We start from the raw sequence: 17,463 nt of genomic DNA, 5'->3' as shown, positions 1-17,463 counted from the left end.
GCAGCGCTTGGCACAAAACACGGGTCAGAGTTCCGTGAGCGACCAGCAGAGGGCGATGATGATGATGTCAGTGACCGACTGACGACTCTCAATCACAGATCAGTTCCCTCAGCGACAATCCAATGTAGATAACGGTACCTTTAAAAATGCACGAATCCGCAAACATAAAGCTGTGCAAGTCCGGACGATCTTCATTTCTTAAGTGGGAAATAATTTCAATACATTCTCACTGAACTCAAGTCAAAAGTGGATAATTGTGCATATGAGTACTAAGGTCTGTCATATATTGCCTGGTTTTAGCCAATGGGGGTCAGTAGCAAGAAAGTTCAAATTATTCTGTGTCAGAAAAAACACGATAGTGAAACTCAGTGAAGCAGTGTGCACCTTCACTTTTACAATGCTAAATGAGCATCTATCGACATCATTTTCATTCGCAAATTGGAAAAAAAGGACTATGAAAAAATCCAGTCAGGCCTGTGGTCCAGTCCTAGAAGGCCCAACACTCATAAGCATGGCTGCTTACCTTCTGGAAAAGATATTTCTGTACTTGTTGTTTTACACATCCAAAGGATGACACTTTGTTCAATTAAATGATTAAATAAGACATTTTACTATATTAAGGATTATCAAACAATTGCTTTTTTCAGGCTCAGGGAACAGTTTGAACCCCCCCTCCCACCCCTTCTTTTTCTTTTTTGTTTTATGAGCTTCTTAAAACCCAGTTACTGCTTGGTCTTTGCAGCTACCTGCTATCATGCAGCTCAAGCAACCTCATTAAGTATCATTGACCTCAGTGACTGCCGACGTTTACCAACATACATGTACCATGCATTACATTTGCACTGGACAAACTGTCTACATATCTGACGCACCTTGGCCCTGTTACTTTACCAAGCCAGTATGAAAGCATATCTTCTGACACAAAGCCCTCAAAGGCCTCTCCTCCATCCATTGGACACACATCATATATATATATATATATATATATATATATATATATATATATATATATATATATATATATATATATATAATCCAATCAGATCGCTCTGCTCTTGGTCTTTCCCAGTGGCAAAGATTGTTTTTTTCCATTTTATTTTTTGTTTGTAAAGTGCTCACTTTGGGGAAAAAGTTATCCAATTATGGTTGGATACAATCTCAATCCCACTGACTTGGGTTTAGTGCAGGATTATGGAGATAAGACTATGAAAATGCACAGTGCTGGGAGCTACATGTGTAAAAAATATTTTAAGTGCTGTCACTAAGTTACTATGCATTTATAAGCCATTACTGTGAAGCCTGTTTACTGTAATTGTAATTCTGCTTGCACGCTGGATAAAACATTAACTGCACAGTATTCCAAGATTTAATATGGCTTGATTGATTCGCCATCCATCCATAAAATAAGAAATTATATACATACAATCCAAGTACTATATCTATGACAAATTGAAGATAATGTTTTCCCTTATACATTTGATAAAGACTGTAAAATATGGCAGGGAAAAAGAAAAAAGAACAACAGTATATTAAATGTCCATCAATCTGCCGAGATGAAGACAATGAAACATTCAAATTGATGTTTCCCTATGAAAGTCTTACCCCAGGCCTGGAGAGGAAAGACATACGATATTTGACATCGGCATCACCCAACGCCAACAAGCGCCTCTGCTCTGTGTAAGACATGATGTCAGAGAAGCTGTCTGCTGCTGTTAAGCCTCTCGACTTGTATTGTTTCGCTTTTTGTTACATGCAGAAAAAACAACTTGGGTTCCTCCTGAGCTGAAGATGATCTCTAACAGCAAAAGGGTAAGAGATATAAGATTCATCCTTAAACAGAGGCCAGCTCTGCGCCAGCTTGTGAGGTGATCAAAGGATGGCCAACAGGAATCCAGTGGCACCGGGCTTGAGTCGTGCTGGCTGTACAAGCAAGGCACCTGAGAAATGGGCGAACGGCGAGGGGCCCGGCCGTGCCCATAAAACGCGCAGTTACAGTAAGCAGTGGAGCTATTCACTCGCAACCTCATTAACACAAAAGCCCTTGCCAGCCATAGAGCAACCAATCACAAGAGTCATGTATGGAATGCAGCTTGCACAAAGTCAAACACCTCTGTCTTTTAAAAAATGTTATTGTGGCTATGTTTTACTTTAAAGACCAGCAAGCAATGAAAGGTGAGCATGACAGAAACCAGAAAGCAGCAAGAAAAAACAGGAGCGGAGCCGTGTGCTGCTGTCAGCTCTGGCTCGAAGGATGTCCCTCCTCAACCATGCCTAGTTAACCCTATAACGCCACATGTATCATATTTGATACCAATATTTCTAAGATCTCTACGTCAGTAATAGGAATACCCCTTTCCTCAAAAACCAGTTGTATATAATACTATACCTGTATTCTGCCTCTAGTGGATGACCTATGTACTGCAGGTGGAAAACGTCTTTTTGATTCTTAAAAAAAAAAAAAAAAAAAAAAAAAGACGGCTGCACGCAAGTTGTAGCCGGCAGGATTTTCACGGGATAAGAAGTCCTATTTTTGGAGCAGTTACAGTAATCGCAATGTAGCGAAAATTAATAATATTTCAAAATGAGCCTTTATTAATGTGAACTAATTCGTAATAACTTAATATATCATGAAATATTTTATAGAAAAACGTGATGAAAATGTGTGTATCAAATATGATACTACGGGCATGTAAATGTATTATATTTGTCAGTGCATCGGGTGTTGTTTTAGTCGATTTCTTGATTAAATTTGTACTGTTTATACACCAAACAATTAATATATTACTCAATTTAAGCTTGATTATTTCTTCTAGTATTCATTTTGAAAATGTAACATTTATGCTAATTGTGAATAGTCAATATCCATCCATCCATTTCCGAAACCGCTTATCCGTCAGGGAGTCCAGAGCCTAACCCGGAAGCAATAGGCACAAGGCAGGGAACAGCCCAGGATGGGGGGCCAGCCCATTGCAGGGCACACTCACACACCATTCACTCACACACCATTCACTCACACATGCACACCTACGGGCAATTTAGTAACTCCAATTTGCCTCAGCATGTTTTTGGACTGTGGAGAGAACTCAGAGGAAACCCCACGACAACATGAGGAAGACATGCAAACTCCGCACACACGTAACCCAGGCGGAGACTCGAACCTGGGTCCCAGAGAACCTAGACAACAGTGCTAACCACTGCATCACCATGTTGCCCAAATAGTCAATATGTTTGTAAATGTAACGCTGTATTGTGTGTAGTATTTTGATTTACACATTTAGATGGCAAAAACGTACAGTGTAGAAGATGTCTTGAATATACTAATTGATGGAAATTCAAGTAACCTGGAGCAGTTAGGGGAGGAAGATGATGACAGAAGTGAAGAAAGGAGTCCCAAGAGAGTGGCTAATGAATAGTAGTGATGAAGATATGAGAGATGAAAGTGTAGCAGAATCAGACACCAGTTCAGTCAAAACAAAGCATGACAGAGCAGTCAAAGGGCAAAGTTAAAAAGAAAGAGTACAGGTGTGTACCATTTGAACCTCCAAATGTTGAGTTTGATGGATATGTTGAGGATGTCTCTATAGAAATTCAGAACGGACTCCTTGCATGCATTTTAATCAGTTTATTACTGATTAAATGATTCAAGAGACTCTGCTGTGCCCCTTGATGTGAGAATGGATGGTGTTGACCATTTGCCAACATGGGAAACAGAGCAGAGATGCAGGCACTGCCCTGGAAGTCACTTCTCACATGTCTACTGTGCAAAATGCAAAGTGAACCTTTGTCTAAACAAAGACAGAAATTATTTTTTGGCCTTACATGAAAAGTAAACATGTAAAACATGGTTAAGTGTGCCAAGTGTTTTCTAAAGGCACAGAAAATATATCTTGTTGGTTGACAATATATGATCAGTACATGACCAGAAAGTCCTGATGTATCAAATATGATACAAAAAAAATGATATATCCAGGTCATGTTTGAATTTTTTTTTGTATTGTTAAAAGCATCCAATAAACAGTTCAGTATTTGAAAATTTGAATTTTCTGGCTATAACTTAATAATTCAGGCTTTACAGGGTTAACCACTGCTGCCCCATGCTATCAAATGGAACTCTGGAGGATTACTATATAATATCTATTTAGCAAAGAGTGTCGTGCCACAGCAACAGAAATGGCTGGTCTCTCCATCGGCACAGTTTGGAGATTGCTCATAAATAAAGCTCATACATTTGAGACTGATTCTGATTGTCAGTTTTGGTGAAGCAGAATGAATTAGATACAAAGTCACCCTGAACTCCCATTCAGTTCATGCCTGGCTGAAAGGAGATGCTTGCCTTATTTATTTTTACATGCTACAATGGCTTCTGGTAAAAGACATGGGTGTTAAGAAAGGACTTATAAATTGAAGACTAATTTCACTTGATTCACTAGCAGATGATGGCAAACTACTTCTGGGAGCAGAAGATCAAGGGGCTTCAAAACAAGCGTGAAGTAAATTTGAGCTTTAATCACATAAAATTATTGTTAATATGTATTTTCCTCTCATACTGCACCACCTCTTCTTCCCAGAGCATGAAATCCAGGCCTGAGTCCAGCCGAAGGGTTGGCTTTCAATCACAGGCCAAAAGCAATCAGCACCACACGAGTGATGGATTCATCAGCCGCTACCAGCAAGGTGCTTCAAGCTTGAACCCAGATGAAATGGAGAGCAAGACGGCAGGTAAATCTGGGGACAAAGCCTGGCAAATGAGCATTCGCAAATTTGACGTGATGTCCACTGGGTTCAGGAGCAGCTTTCAGAGACTCCCCTGGGAAAACTGCTCGTCTGTGTGAAGCTTGCTAATTTGGGAAGACTCTGCTGGAGACGGGGCGGGTCGGGGGGGGGGGGGGGGGGGAGTGTGAAATGGGTACCTTGAGCATCAACTGTACACTGTGTCCTATTTTGCATCCCTGATTTGGTCCCCCTGGAAACGTCTCATACACAGTGCCTTCAAAGCAGGCATTAAGAAGTAGCAGAAGGTACCTGGAAATCGGTCCATATGGGGATCAAGCAGCTTCAACTGTGGAGGTGCCGGTTTGCGTGGTGCACTGAAGTAAATAAAAAAAAAAGTGAAAAAGTGATGAAAGACAATGAGATCCTGTAATTATCTGGGGTGAAATCTAGGCATTGTCCAAGAACATCAGACTCAGAAATCATGCTGTCAAAGATTGAGAGGAGCTGGTATTTAAAGGTTCAACTGGCCAGAAAACAGGCAAGGGTTTCGATGAACTGCTATGGTATTTGTAAAGTTCCACAGCGAAATCAATATAAACTTACTATTTGAGCAGAGATCGAGTATAAATGCCAGGGCTAAAGGGTCTGGGGCTGCTTAATGAACTCCCTTTGCTTTCCGTGGGCAGAATGTTGTCCATCGAAGGCCATTGATTCTGTGTCATTTGTCTTTCTTGGTCTTGACTGATAGCTAATGGGGTTTCTGAAGACCTAACAGTGGATAAGTAGCACCCTCTATCTAGCTAAACTCTGGACACACAAATAGCACAATCACAAATTCTCACATTGTGCAAATCCTTTGTGGTTTTTTATGTCCTATGTAAGCCAGTTTTATATATCAGGACAGATATATGTATCAGGATATAGTTCACAAATGTACAAATGTGTGCATATTTCCTTTTTAATATCAACCTACTGCAGGTCTTTCCACATCCCTGAGCGACAGCATGCAGACGCTCCCTTCTTCTACAGGCAAGCCAGAGGTCTTCCTTTGAGAATGTGCATTTCTTCTGCCAATTTAAACCTCCCACCCTGCACCCCGCAGCCTAACAATACGAAAGGCAAACAGCAGCCTAAAGCACGTCATCAGCAGAGCGGAAAACTTGGTAAAGAGTGAATGACAGCCATGCAAATACACCCCCCCCCCCCAACACCACCACCACCACGCATACAGAGATCGCTCCTTGAGGCACCGAACATGTGACTTACATGTCTGAGATCTGGACCCTGAGGCAAAGCACAACTTTGAATGCGAGAACTCTTCAAACCCGTCACTAGCAGCTCCCACAAAGGAGGGGTAACGAAACAACACCGACTTTTAACACGGAGGAACAGCGGGGTGGATTTCCACGCTGCAAATCAACTCCAAGGGCCCTCAGCGGTAAGCTATTTTTAACAATCCTGCACAAAAAAAACTTCTCAAAAGACAAGTTACTTGTCATTGCGTGAAGATGAGTGTTTAAACACAATTACACAACATTTAATAATTTAGGATAGCTGGAGGGGGAAAAAAAATGTTAAAATCCTTCTGTTAATTACATAAAAGGCCCTGGACCGTTATCTCAAGTGTGTGTTTCATTCTGATTTACTTCTGTCTCTCAGTATGCCAGGCACTGCTCCCCTCACCAATCTCGCGACGCTGCCAATGTCAGAAAAGGAGATCGGAGACAGACGGGAGGAGCGAAGGAGTTCACGTTTCTCTCGCTGCTTAATGGGAGTCTCCTTAGGATGCTGACGTGTTTGAAACAGAGCAGTTCTCCCTCTGGAGCACCATCAACAGAGGTCAGGGCCCTTGCCTTTGAACTGGGTATGATATGATGGCGATAACGCCATTAATAAACACAAAGAGATATCATGCTGTGTGGCCGGTGGGTTCACTGATGGGTGCTATTCTGAAAACAGAGTCATTCTGACCTGGAGATGCTGTTCGATGGATTTATTATTGACTACGGGGAATTTATTAAACTTCCTGAGATATTAAATAAGAGATTAGGCTCACAAATGAAAAAAACTACAGAGCGGAGCGGGCACAGTGGCGGTTCGGGCATGGAGGCGGCTCGGGTATGGAGGCGGCTCGGGCGCAGGCTGATATGCGCAGTAGTTTGGGAAGGTTCACTCAAACTGATCTCCTCTAATAGCAACAACCCAATTCAAGAAGTGGTACCAAGCATTATTTACACGCTTCCTGCCTGCCTGATACATTTTCATCTATTTCCATGCTTGACAAGCTCTCAACGTGGAAGAGACAAGTGGAAAATGTAGATGTCTCAAGTTAAACACAAATAGCAATATAACAATGTATATCCTGGGGTGTCTTCCGTCTAGAGAAGACCCAATGATGTAACACACAACACACATGCACGCACACGCGATTGTATTCATATCTTTGTGGGGACCATCCATTCATTTCAATGGGAAAAACCCTAATCGCAACAATGACAACCTTTGGCCTACCCAGCCCTAACCTTATCCATAAGTTAAGTTTTTGATTGAAGTCACAGATTTTATATAACTGAGTTTCCACTTGTGGGGACATGTGTGGGAATAATGGTTCCAGAACGTCAAAATAACAGCTTTTTATTACATTGTAGGGACATTTAGTCCCCACAGTGTAATATATACATAAACCACACACACACACACATGCACACACTGCTTCCTCTGGTTGACCGAGATGACAAGACGAAACGTTGCTTTACATAAAAACACTACTGGGAGCATCAAAAGAATGTAAGCAAGTATGTTTTCCATCTTGGCGTCTTCAACCACCACTGACAAGCATCGGCCAACTACAGCACAGTGGCGAGTCAAATGAAAGCCAGTGAAACGTGTGTGAACATCACTCATTCTCACTTCAGACTAACACAGACTGCCAGTTATGAGAAGCACGATAATCACACTGCATTATGAACAACAGATGTTGCCATTGTTGAAAATGAGGGGAAAAAAACTCGTACAAAGTGAAACAGTCCAAACAACACTTTAACCCAGTGAAACAGGTAAGCCACTTAAATGGTTTAAACAGACATGATTGTAATTTTAGATTAACACAGAGGTGTCAAATCACACACACATACACACACACACACACATACACACACATACATACACACACACACACACACACACACACACACACACACACACACACACACACACACACACACACACACACACACACAATCTCCCGTTTGACAATTTTCCTGATGGGAAAACCGAATAATGATGCAGCTTGAGGCTGTATGTATAGAACAAGTCCAAGTCATCAGACAGGAAGCAGACATATCACAAGAGTATGTGGGACACCATCACTCAGCTTTTCCCACACAGGCTGTTTCTCATTAACTACTTTCCTTGGACCCAGTACCTCAGGTTTTGTCAACTTAAATACTAAAAATGTCTAATACTAATGTCTGTGGTGAGGGGGCGGGAGGAGGGGGGGACTCTTGTGGAACAGGTCCTCTTCAGTGTCCCCTGAATGACCCAGGAACAGAGGCAGCGCAGGCAAGCTGGTCCTCAGGAAGGTTATTCTACACTCCCCCCACCTGAATATTCATACAGGTTCCCTGCATACTGTGTGCAGGAAGTTGTGAACTTACTGAACCTGGGAAACTACATAGTAAGGAATGGTGAGAGAAAGGCGGGGTCAGGGCTAGCCAATGACAGGAGGCAGGGAAACCACATGGTAAGGAAAGGCAAGAGAAAGGCGGGGTCAGGGCTAGCCAATGACAGGAGGCAGGGAAACCACATGGTAAGGAAAGGCAAGAGAAAGGCGGGGTCAGGGCTAGCCAATGACAGGAGGCAGGGAAACCACATGGTAAGGAAAGGCAAAAGAATGGCGAGGTCAGTGCTAGCCAAAGACAGGAGGCAGGGAAACCACATGGTAAGGAAAGGCAAAAGAATGGCGAGGTCAGTGCTAGCCAAAGACAGGAGGCAGGGAAACCACATGGTAAGGAAAGGCAAAAGAATGGCGAGGTCAGTGCTAGCCAAAGACAGGAGGCAGGGAAACCACATGGTAAGGAAAGGCAAGAGAAAGGCGGGGTCAGTGCTAGCCAAAGACAGGAGGCAGGGAAACCACATGGTAAGGAAAGGCAAGAGAAAGGCGGGGTCAGTGCTAGCCAAAGACAGGAGGCAGGGAAACCACATGGTAAGGAAAGGCAAGAGAAAGGCGGGGTCAGTGCTAGCCAAAGACAGGAGGCAGGGAAACCACATGGTAAGGAAAGGCAAGAGAAAGGCGGGGTCAGTGCTAGCCAAAGACAGGAGGCAGGGAAACCACATGGTAAGGAAAGGCAAAAGAATGGCGAGGTCAGTGCTAGCCAAAGACAGGAGGCAGGGAAACCACATGGTAAGGAAAGGCAAAAGAATGGCGAGGTCAGGGCTAGCCAAAGACAGGAGGCAGGGAAACCACATGGTAAGGAAAGGCAAGAGAAAGGCGGGGTCAGTGCTAGCCAAAGACAGGAGGCAGGGAAACCACATGGTAAGGAAAGGCAAGAGAAAGGCGGGGTCAGTGCTAGCCAAAGACAGGAGACAGGGAAACCACATGGTAAGGAAAGGCAAGAGAAAGGCGAGGTCAGTGCTAGCCAAAGACAGGAGGCAGGGAAACCACATGGTAAGGAAAGGCAAGAGAATGGCGAGGTCAGGGCTAGCCAAAGAGAGGAGGCAGGGAAACCAAATGGTAAGGAAAGGCAAGAGAAAGGCGGGGTCAGGGCTAGCCAAAGACAGGAGGCAGGGAAACCACATGGTAAGGAAAGGCAAGAGAAAGGCGGGGTCAGGGCTAGCCAAAGACAGGAGACAGGGAAACCACATGGTAAGGAAAGGCAAGAGAAAGGCGGGGTCAGTGCTAGCCAAAGACAGGAGGCAGGGAAACCACATGGTAAGGAAAGGCAAAAGAATGGCGAGGTCAGGGCTAGCCAAAGAGAGGAGGCAGGGAAACCAAATGGTAAGGAAAGGCAAGAGAAAGGCGGGGTCAGTGCTAGCCAAAGACAGGAGACAGGGAAACCACATGGTAAGGAAAGGCAAGAGAAAGGCGGGGTCAGTGCTAGCCAAAGACAGGAGGCAGGGAAACCACATGGTAAGGAAAGGCAAGAGAAAGGCGGGGTCAGTGCTAGCCAAAGACAGGAGGCAGGGAAACCACATGGTAAGGAAAGGCAAGAGAAAGGCGGGGTCAGTGCTAGCCAAAGACAGGAGGCAGGGAAACCACATGGTAAGGAAAGGCAAAAGAATGGCGAGGTCAGGGCTAGCCAAAGAGAGGAGGCAGGGAAACCAAATGGTAAGGAAAGGCAAGTGAAAGGCGGGGTCAGTGCTAGCCAAAGACAGGAGACAGGGAAACCACATGGTAAGGAAAGGCAAGAGAAAGGCGGGGTCAGTGCTAGCCAAAGACAGGAGGCAGGGAAACCACATGGTAAGGAAAGGCAAGAGAAAGGCGGGGTCAGTGCTAGCCAAAGACAGGAGGCAGGGAAACCACATGGTAAGGAAAGGCAAGAGAAAGGCGGGGTCAGTGCTAGCCAAAGACAGGAGGCAGGGAAACCACATGGTAAGGAAAGGCAAAAGAATGGCGAGGTCAGTGCTAGCCAAAGACAGGAGGCAGGATGCTGGGTTGAGAGTCCATCGAGTCACATGGCTAGAAGCCAGCTGGCGGCTTCCACGCAGCCCGGTGCAATGTTCCCAACCACACCTGTGCCATCTGCACCGACAAATGGAAAGTCTGCCTTTGAAAGGGCCTCAACAGCCGAAATATGTCTATTCTCAGATCTTACTGAAGGGAGCCTAATCTGTCCACTTACCGCAAGTACTGCAGGAAAACAAATGCCTCTTCAGAGAAGTTAAAAACCGAATTACGGAAAGCAAAGAACAGCCTGGAATGTGTCTGGGGATCAGGTCTTGCAAACAGCCTTCATATCTGATAACAGAAAACGATTCATTTACAAGTTTTCAGGCTTGAAATTTAATATAAAAAAAGAAGAAAAAGCCTGTTTCCAGGCGAGTCTTGCTCCTTCCTCAAAGCTCCATACGCTGATCTTGGACTAAACACTCCAGATTCATTAAAGGTCAGGTCTTTTGCTCCATGCTCAGATACAAAATCATCAGTGCAGTTGACTAGAAGCGTGAAGAGCCTCTGGTATTTGAGGAAGGAAATTATAGTATGGTTATTAAGCAGAAAGTCTGAGGTCATGAAGATGATGTGCATCTGCTAGACCTTGTCGATGAGCATCCTCGTTTGTCAATGACCACAATTACTCCACACAGGGGGAGGCAACTGGATGTCACTCAAGTGTGTGCCCATAGTTTGTTGGCACTCTAAACATGGTACACCATTCCCAGACACTCTGATGGTGAAGGTGGACCACCTCAGGCTGCGGCAGTCAATGAGGGCACCTGTGGGTAAGCAACCTTAGTTGCACACCAGGTCAAGAGAGAGAACACTTGACTGCAAAATCATTTTCCAGGTCCTGATCAGCAAAGGACCATATGAGTGTTATACTACTGACCTCAGAATGAGCCATGCTCATTCCGTTGGTTCGCCAACCTGCAGCACTATCCCCCCAGCTATAAGCATGTCCTTAGTCTCTCTCTCATATAAAGAGAGTCTGAACCCAGGCAGATGAGAGAATGGCACAAGCACTGGAAATGACTTTGTATAGCATCCAAAACACAATAATTCCTCCTGCTTGAATGTGAAGGCATGCTGATAGCTCGAGGATGCAAACATTCCCTCCGATGTCACATGACAGACATGGCCGTACTCTACAAGTTATCTTTGCCCTATCAGCAAGAACATGGTTCCCTGCAAATAAAAATAATTAGAAACAGTGACTTTGTCTCTCTCTTAGTCTCTGAAACCTATAGCACCCGCCCCCCACGAGTACTGGGAGCAGAACTTGGCTTTGTGGGCAGGTGGAGCGCTACTTGGAAAGGATCCATAATGAGTCAAGGAAGAAGGGTGTCTGTGACATTAATGGGCCAGTGGTGGGTGGGTGGAGACTTAAAACAAACCACTCAGGTCTCTTTCAAGCCCAAATGAGGTAGAAGGTCAGTAAATAAGACTAAGGCGGTACTCTGCTATGGCTTGACAGCCGTTGAGTGTCATGACTTGACATTTTGAGAGAAGGAATGCCAGCTTACCCCAACAGCTTTATCAAGAGCAGCACATACATCAAGTGAAGATGCCAAGGATCCCACCTGGCAGCCACTGAAACCAAGCAAAGACTGCCCTCCCTCACCCGGAAAAAAGGTAACAATATTCTTACCTCCACCACGGCCTGCTCTGTAGTCCTTGTACATCGGCAGTGGTGTTGGAGATGGCGTGTTGCCTGCCTCTGGCTCTTCTGAACGTCTGAGCTCTGCCAGGAGGAAATAGAAAGAGAACAAACTGATCTTATCAAACACGCAACCATGATGGGGAGGGTGCTGCTCCTCATTGACTCCACCTCAGCATCTCCCCTCTATGTGAGGGGACTCTCATATCTGTATATCTTAAACAGCTTAACCAGCTTTGGAGAATCCCAGCCCATCAGAAAATGAAGAGTGTTTCACTCGATCACAGCTACTCTATCTGGAGTAGCTGTTATTATGATGCAATTGAAGGTGCAAATAAGGCACTAGCGGAAAGGTAACCGCAAGGGCTCCAAAGACATACACAGAAGAACATCGTAAGCAGTACAGTGATGTACTATGTTTCAGAATGGCTTTGTGGATAAGGAGGTGGGTTTCATTAGCTGTACAATTAGCAGAGGTGTTTGGAGGGATGCCTTTGGGGGGAAAACAAAATGCAAAAAACAGGGATGGTAAATATATAGGACACCATAGAGGACACCTAAGTGCCTTACACTGAAGTTCAAAATGCTAAAGAGGTGTAAACCAAAGCAGATCTAACTGGTCCTTTGAAGCATCCTGATAACGTGTCTCTGGTGCGCTGTGGCAGCTTTGCTGGAAGCGTTGAGCAGATTTGGAACTCTCTACTCCATACTCAGGCGCCACAGGGTACAGCATGAAATGTCAGTCTGCTAATCAGCGTCGAGGAGGACACAAGTGCTTTAGCTCTTCAATCAAACGGTCCAGACCTGCCCGTGGTTTTAAAGAGCAGAGCTTGCCAGAACAGAAGTGATGGATTCTTCCTATACCGACAATGACTGCCGTGGTTCACAACAAGAGAGATGTTTCCTGTCCAACTGTCATCTCAACAGCACTGGGACAGACTGAATCACACTTGCCAGAGGCTTCTTATTAATACAGATTCTTAGTGACAGGGTTGATCATTAAATATTAAAACCTTACATTTTAAATCGATCCTTGCTGAAAGCTTAATGTTTCTGCTGTAACGGAACGCCTGCTGTGACCTCAGAATAAAGCCTAGGGGTATGTCAGAAATCACATACTTGTTTGCTATGTAGTAGGTGAAATATAGTATGCGACATGAGCAGTATGTCCGAATCTTCAGTATGAATCAAACAGTAGTGCAACAGTACCTGGATGACGTGAAACAACAAAGTGTGCAATGGAAATCAATGGACGCGACGCTATCCCACAAGGCCACTGATGCAGCGAAGAGCGTCACTTGCTGAGAAAGATGATGGGGAAAATGTCATCTCTGTACAAATTTAAGTAAAAAACAATGCCCAGTTACATTAGTTGATACAAATATGTATTTTTTCCATCGATAGTTTTTAAACAGTTTAACTTTTGCCAAGGTCAAGCTACATCACTGGAAAACATCTGGGCCAAGTAATACGCAAAATGGTGCCTGCATTGTGTCCAAGTGCGAGCATATTATTCTCATGCATACAGTACATGCTGCATTCACGGTTGATTAGTAGGCTTCTGATGAAATTCAACGCCTGTTGAGCAAGTAGGGGATTTAGGATGTACCCTGTGCATTCCACCAACCACGGCAGTTCCTGCATGCATGAGAATGTCTAAGGGAGGCTGTGAAGAGCTACACCATTCCAGCCACCTTTAGTGTGACCACCCTCTGTGACCCAAGCCAGCACACTGTCTCCCCTCCATTTCACATAACTGCCCCCCCCTCCCCCCGAGGTGGAGAGGGAAAATAAGTTTGGCAAAGCTTCGCCTTCTGTGACTCCCAGCTGAAGAGCGTCAGCACTGCAGCTGTGGTCTGAGGACCCCTGACCTCTTCCTGGTTCTCCGGTGCCTTTCAATGGCCTTAACAAGAGGAGCAGAGTCATCCAGGTCAGGAAGAACACTTGGGATTAGATAGCCAACCACAGAATCTCACCTGCCATGCCAAGTTAGAAATGCTAGATTAAAAACAGGTGATCTAGAAAATTCCTTAACCTCCTCCTTCTTGATGAGCTGGGCATTATAGGTTGTGTGAACTGAAACCGAGCTCAACAAACACAGCACCCTGTGAATATTCATGCCTACAAGTAATGTTTGTAGTGTTATAATTGGTTCAAGTCAATCTGTCATGCCATTGCTAGATTCTATCAGCACTGATATTCAGAAGAAAAACTACACAAAAACAAACCGAGTTGAGAGATTGAGTCACTAATGTAGCCTGAAAGTGTGGAAAATAACACTCTGATTGTATTTACATTTCACAACAGCTAAATGGCACAGCAAGTCAATCAATGAAACAGATGAAGATGCAGTTATAGTCTAGTTCATCCTGGAAGATGAAAACCAGAAGAACAGGCCAGATCATGTGTCATCCAAACGTACCTGATCAACCAAAACCATGTTCGAGATAATTCAATAGAGGATGAGCCATCGTACATTTCAGAGGCTCAGAGCTGAACAGTATCAATGCATGATAATACTTTCAAGATTAAACAGTTAATTAATAATAGGATAATTCAAAGGATGCTCTAAAACAAAAACAGCACTGCGGCTTGGCTGACTAGCAAGCCAGTCAGTCACACATAACAGATTTACTCTGTGATCCTTTTAATATAAAGCTAGAAAACAAGATTGGAAATGGCTCATGCTGCAGTGCGACCCGGTACTCAACCCTTGGAAAGTGTGCGTCTTGCAAAGAAAACTGCAGTAAAAGGCAAGATATTGCCAGCAGGAACCAGCCCAAACATAAGCTGTCTGACCCTCAAATTCCCCGCACTCTTAAAATGACTCTGAAATAAAGGTAGTTGGCTAGGCGGCAATAAAGACGCTCAGAACGGAAGATTAAAAGTGACCTGCGCTTACTGCTCAACCAAACAGCACGGATCGCACTTTATTTCAGCGTGAGGGTGAGCAGATTGCAATGACCTAACTTCAAGCACGCATGCCATCATTCTGGCAACTTCTCTGCATTTCCTGCGTGTGAGTGGGTGGGCCAGACCTTTAAGACGTAAGCTGTAAAAATGTTTGTAGCGGTCTGAGGCAGACTTTAGAGGAGAGCATTATCATAAATCACTGCAAATGCCAGATCAGTCCGTTGCACATTTTCAATACATACGATTATCATCATGAGAAAGGAATACATTTTCACCCTGTCTGATTCATTTTCACAAAGTGCTACAACACCTCCCATCTGATTTTATGCAAGGACAAGCTCTAAGTAAAATACGGTGTCTGTCAGGATTTCAACAGCGTGTTGACCTGTTTAAAGCTCCTATATTGTAAAGTCTGATGAATAGCCTGCCAACACCTCGACAGTGTTCCACTGGTCAGGCTGTTTTGATCCAACATGGCCACCATCGGCAGAGATGCAATGCAATATGCACAGAAAGACTGAGCTATGTGTAGAAGCAGGGGCGGAGCCAGACCTGGTATAATACGGTGTACAAATCAGACCCAAAGGTATAACAGGGGTGAAAATGGGGTAATACTTTGCTATCTGGGAGAGGGAGACACGTTGTGGTTTGGCAGTTCTGATTTACAGAATTAAATGCTCCAGATTTAATTTTAATTTTCTGGTGTGGGATAGCAACTGGGATGGCCACGCCTTAGATCTGCCACTGTGCAGGAGATGCACAAGACCACGATCAGAATCATGTCTGGCAATGTAGTGCAGGTCAGACTAGTTCAGACTGGGTCAGGACTGTGAATAGTGTCGAAGCAAGCCTGCTCCCCGCTGTTTGGCAAATGCACCCTAGCTCATTTGTCATGGGATATGATCTGCCAATAGCTGTCCTTTCAATCTATGGCTGTATATTAAATAAAAAGCACACATTCCACAATATACTCAGTCTCTGCTATTAAAAAAATGTTTCAAAAAACAAATTTGAGCTCCAGGTGAGCAAAAAGGGGTTTGCACAAATGTAAGTCTTCTGTCACCCTGAACATGGCCGAAATCGCAATGATTCTGTGTGCATTGGCTACTAATCAGGTAAACCTATTAGATGCTGAACACCACCCCCACCCCTGCCAACTCAGGTCAGGAGGTGCAGCAGTTGTACAATTCTCCCGCCGTGAAGAGCTACTGCCCCAGCCGTTATAACTTGGCTTTACTGCTGTCAATAGCATCTCATTGCCATTCCAGCTGGGTCTCGAAAATGTGCACACATGGCTTTATTAAATGTGACACCCTAGACACTGCAACATTACTTTTTAGTAACACATGCTTGACCTTTGAATGTGAAAATGGATTGTAGGTTCCTGAAAATTTACCCTGAGCCTGTCCTGTAATAAAAAAAAAACACCACGGTTCACTCAGCTGTAATTGGTTGAAGAACACCTTTCTGCGAGTGTCATGGTAACTGAATGTATTTTCATGATGTAATCCCTGCTTCATTTTGTCAAAAGGCTTGCTTGATAATTATGTGCATTTATCTGTATGTCTGAGATAAATGGGAAGTGCTGTTTGAGCGCAATTATGCAACTCTATCATCGAATCAACAGCACCGACCAAATGAGTTCTGATGCACCAAGAATGCTCCAGCTAATTAGACAAGCACCTCCAAACCAAGCTGATTGGACGAGAAGTAAAACAATTGAGTGCCTAACTGAAAGGTCTACGTCAACAGGCCACCTTTTTTTGTTAACCAAAGAAAACAAAACCTTTATAGGCGGTACCATGTGAGAAAGCGGACAGCCTGCATTTACTCAGCGGCACAAGAGCTTCAGTGGGGATGGTGAACAGACCCATGTGACATGGGGAAAGGGGCTGGGAGCAGAGATGGGCTTAAAAACTCATGAGGGAAATGGAATAAAAGACAGTGATGTAGGTCTCAGCACAAAGGAAACACACAGGAAAGTAGAACAGGCATCCACTCATGATAAAGTTTATGGGGTTTAGCATCTAGCGTGAGAGCCAGTTCGCCCTAAAGCAAATGAATGTCCTAAGCACCTAACTAGCTGGTGCAGCCCCAGCTTACCACAGTATCTCCCCACACTTCCAGCCTTCCAGAAGTAAGGGGAATGCACTGGTTTTGCCATTGTGAGCTCATTTCTTATCAGCACTTACTGAGTGACTTCTTCAGCCAATGACACCAGACGTCTGTTTTTCACTAGAGAGAAATCAAATTAAAGCAGTGTTTTGTCAGCACTCCAATCCATTGACATGCCCCTTAATTTAGTGAGATGAATTAGCATTCATCTACACTCGTTGCTTCAATTAACAAATTACTTTAGGGCCAGAGAATGATTAAAGGCATGCCTAATTAACTTTGTATTACTAATTTGCTTAAGAAGGCCACTACAACAAAAATTCTGAGGAAAGAGTGTCAGATGTGACAGTGACACAGGGGAAGGGCCTACAGATTCTCAAGAGAACTTCAGAGAAATCACACAAACCAT

At 44.2% G+C, this 17,463-nt stretch overlaps 2 protein-coding genes and 1 long non-coding RNA gene across 12 annotated transcripts in view; 2 read left to right on the top strand and 1 right to left on the bottom strand.

The window, feature by feature from the left end:
* enox2 (ecto-NOX disulfide-thiol exchanger 2) overlaps positions 1-17,463 on the bottom strand; it is a 159,472-nt gene that overhangs the window by 93,647 nt on the left and 48,362 nt on the right. For 4 of the 8 annotated variants that reach the window (XM_049027577.1, XM_049027576.1, XM_049027580.1 and 1 more), the window contains one exon: positions 12,018-12,110. In XM_049027577.1, coding sequence (XP_048883534.1) covers positions 12,018-12,051 — 34 coding nt within the window. In that variant the 5' untranslated portion in view covers positions 12,052-12,110. Of the gene's footprint in view, positions 1-5,022; positions 5,088-12,017; positions 12,114-13,235; positions 13,325-13,856; positions 13,930-17,463 lie in introns of those variants that run through there. The other 4 variants (XM_049027582.1, XM_049027584.1, XM_049027578.1 and 1 more) reach the window with 3 other exon arrangements.
* LOC125750166 (uncharacterized) lies at positions 1,062-7,849 on the top strand. The gene is made up of 3 exons (XR_007400298.1): positions 1,062-4,719; positions 5,692-6,151; positions 6,373-7,849. It is a non-coding gene; the product is annotated as an uncharacterized LOC125750166 (long non-coding RNA).
* LOC125750164 (uncharacterized) lies at positions 7,919-10,656 on the top strand. 3 transcript variants are annotated; one of them, XM_049027587.1, is made up of 4 exons: positions 7,919-8,547; positions 8,746-9,141; positions 9,406-9,537; positions 10,330-10,656. In XM_049027587.1, the coding sequence occupies exons 1-4, from the start codon at positions 8,249-8,251 to the stop codon at positions 10,538-10,540; spliced, it is 1,038 nt and encodes a 345-aa protein (XP_048883544.1). In that variant the 5' UTR covers positions 7,919-8,248; the 3' UTR covers positions 10,541-10,656. The 3 variants fall into 3 exon arrangements, 1 of the variants encoding a protein (XP_048883544.1); XR_007400297.1 differs by lacking the exons at positions 9,406-9,537; positions 10,330-10,656 and adding an exon at positions 9,142-9,262 and having other exon boundaries at positions 8,746-8,943; XR_007400296.1 differs by lacking the exons at positions 9,406-9,537; positions 10,330-10,656 and adding an exon at positions 9,142-9,262 and having other exon boundaries at positions 8,746-9,009.

This window comes from Brienomyrus brachyistius, chromosome 10, assembly GCF_023856365.1.
Source record: "Brienomyrus brachyistius isolate T26 chromosome 10, BBRACH_0.4, whole genome shotgun sequence".
Taxonomy (NCBI): Eukaryota; Metazoa; Chordata; class Actinopteri; order Osteoglossiformes; family Mormyridae; genus Brienomyrus; species Brienomyrus brachyistius.
The sequence above is the reverse complement of the archived record's forward strand: the minus strand, read 5'-3'. Positions and strand labels throughout refer to the sequence as shown.

Bases quoted from the DNA above. Each gene is read 5' to 3' on its own strand.
- LOC125750164 (XM_049027587.1), top strand. From the start codon at position 8,249: ATGACCCAGGAACAGAGGCAGCGCAGGCAAGCTGGTCCTCAGGAAGGT. The intron at 9,142-9,405 runs GTCAGGGCTAGC...GAGAATGGCGAG, and splicing joins AAAGGCAAAAGAATGGCGAG to GTCAGGGCTAGCCAAAGAGA. The intron at 9,538-10,329 runs GTCAGGGCTAGC...AAGAATGGCGAG, and splicing joins AAAGGCAAGAGAAAGGCGGG to GTCAGTGCTAGCCAAAGACA.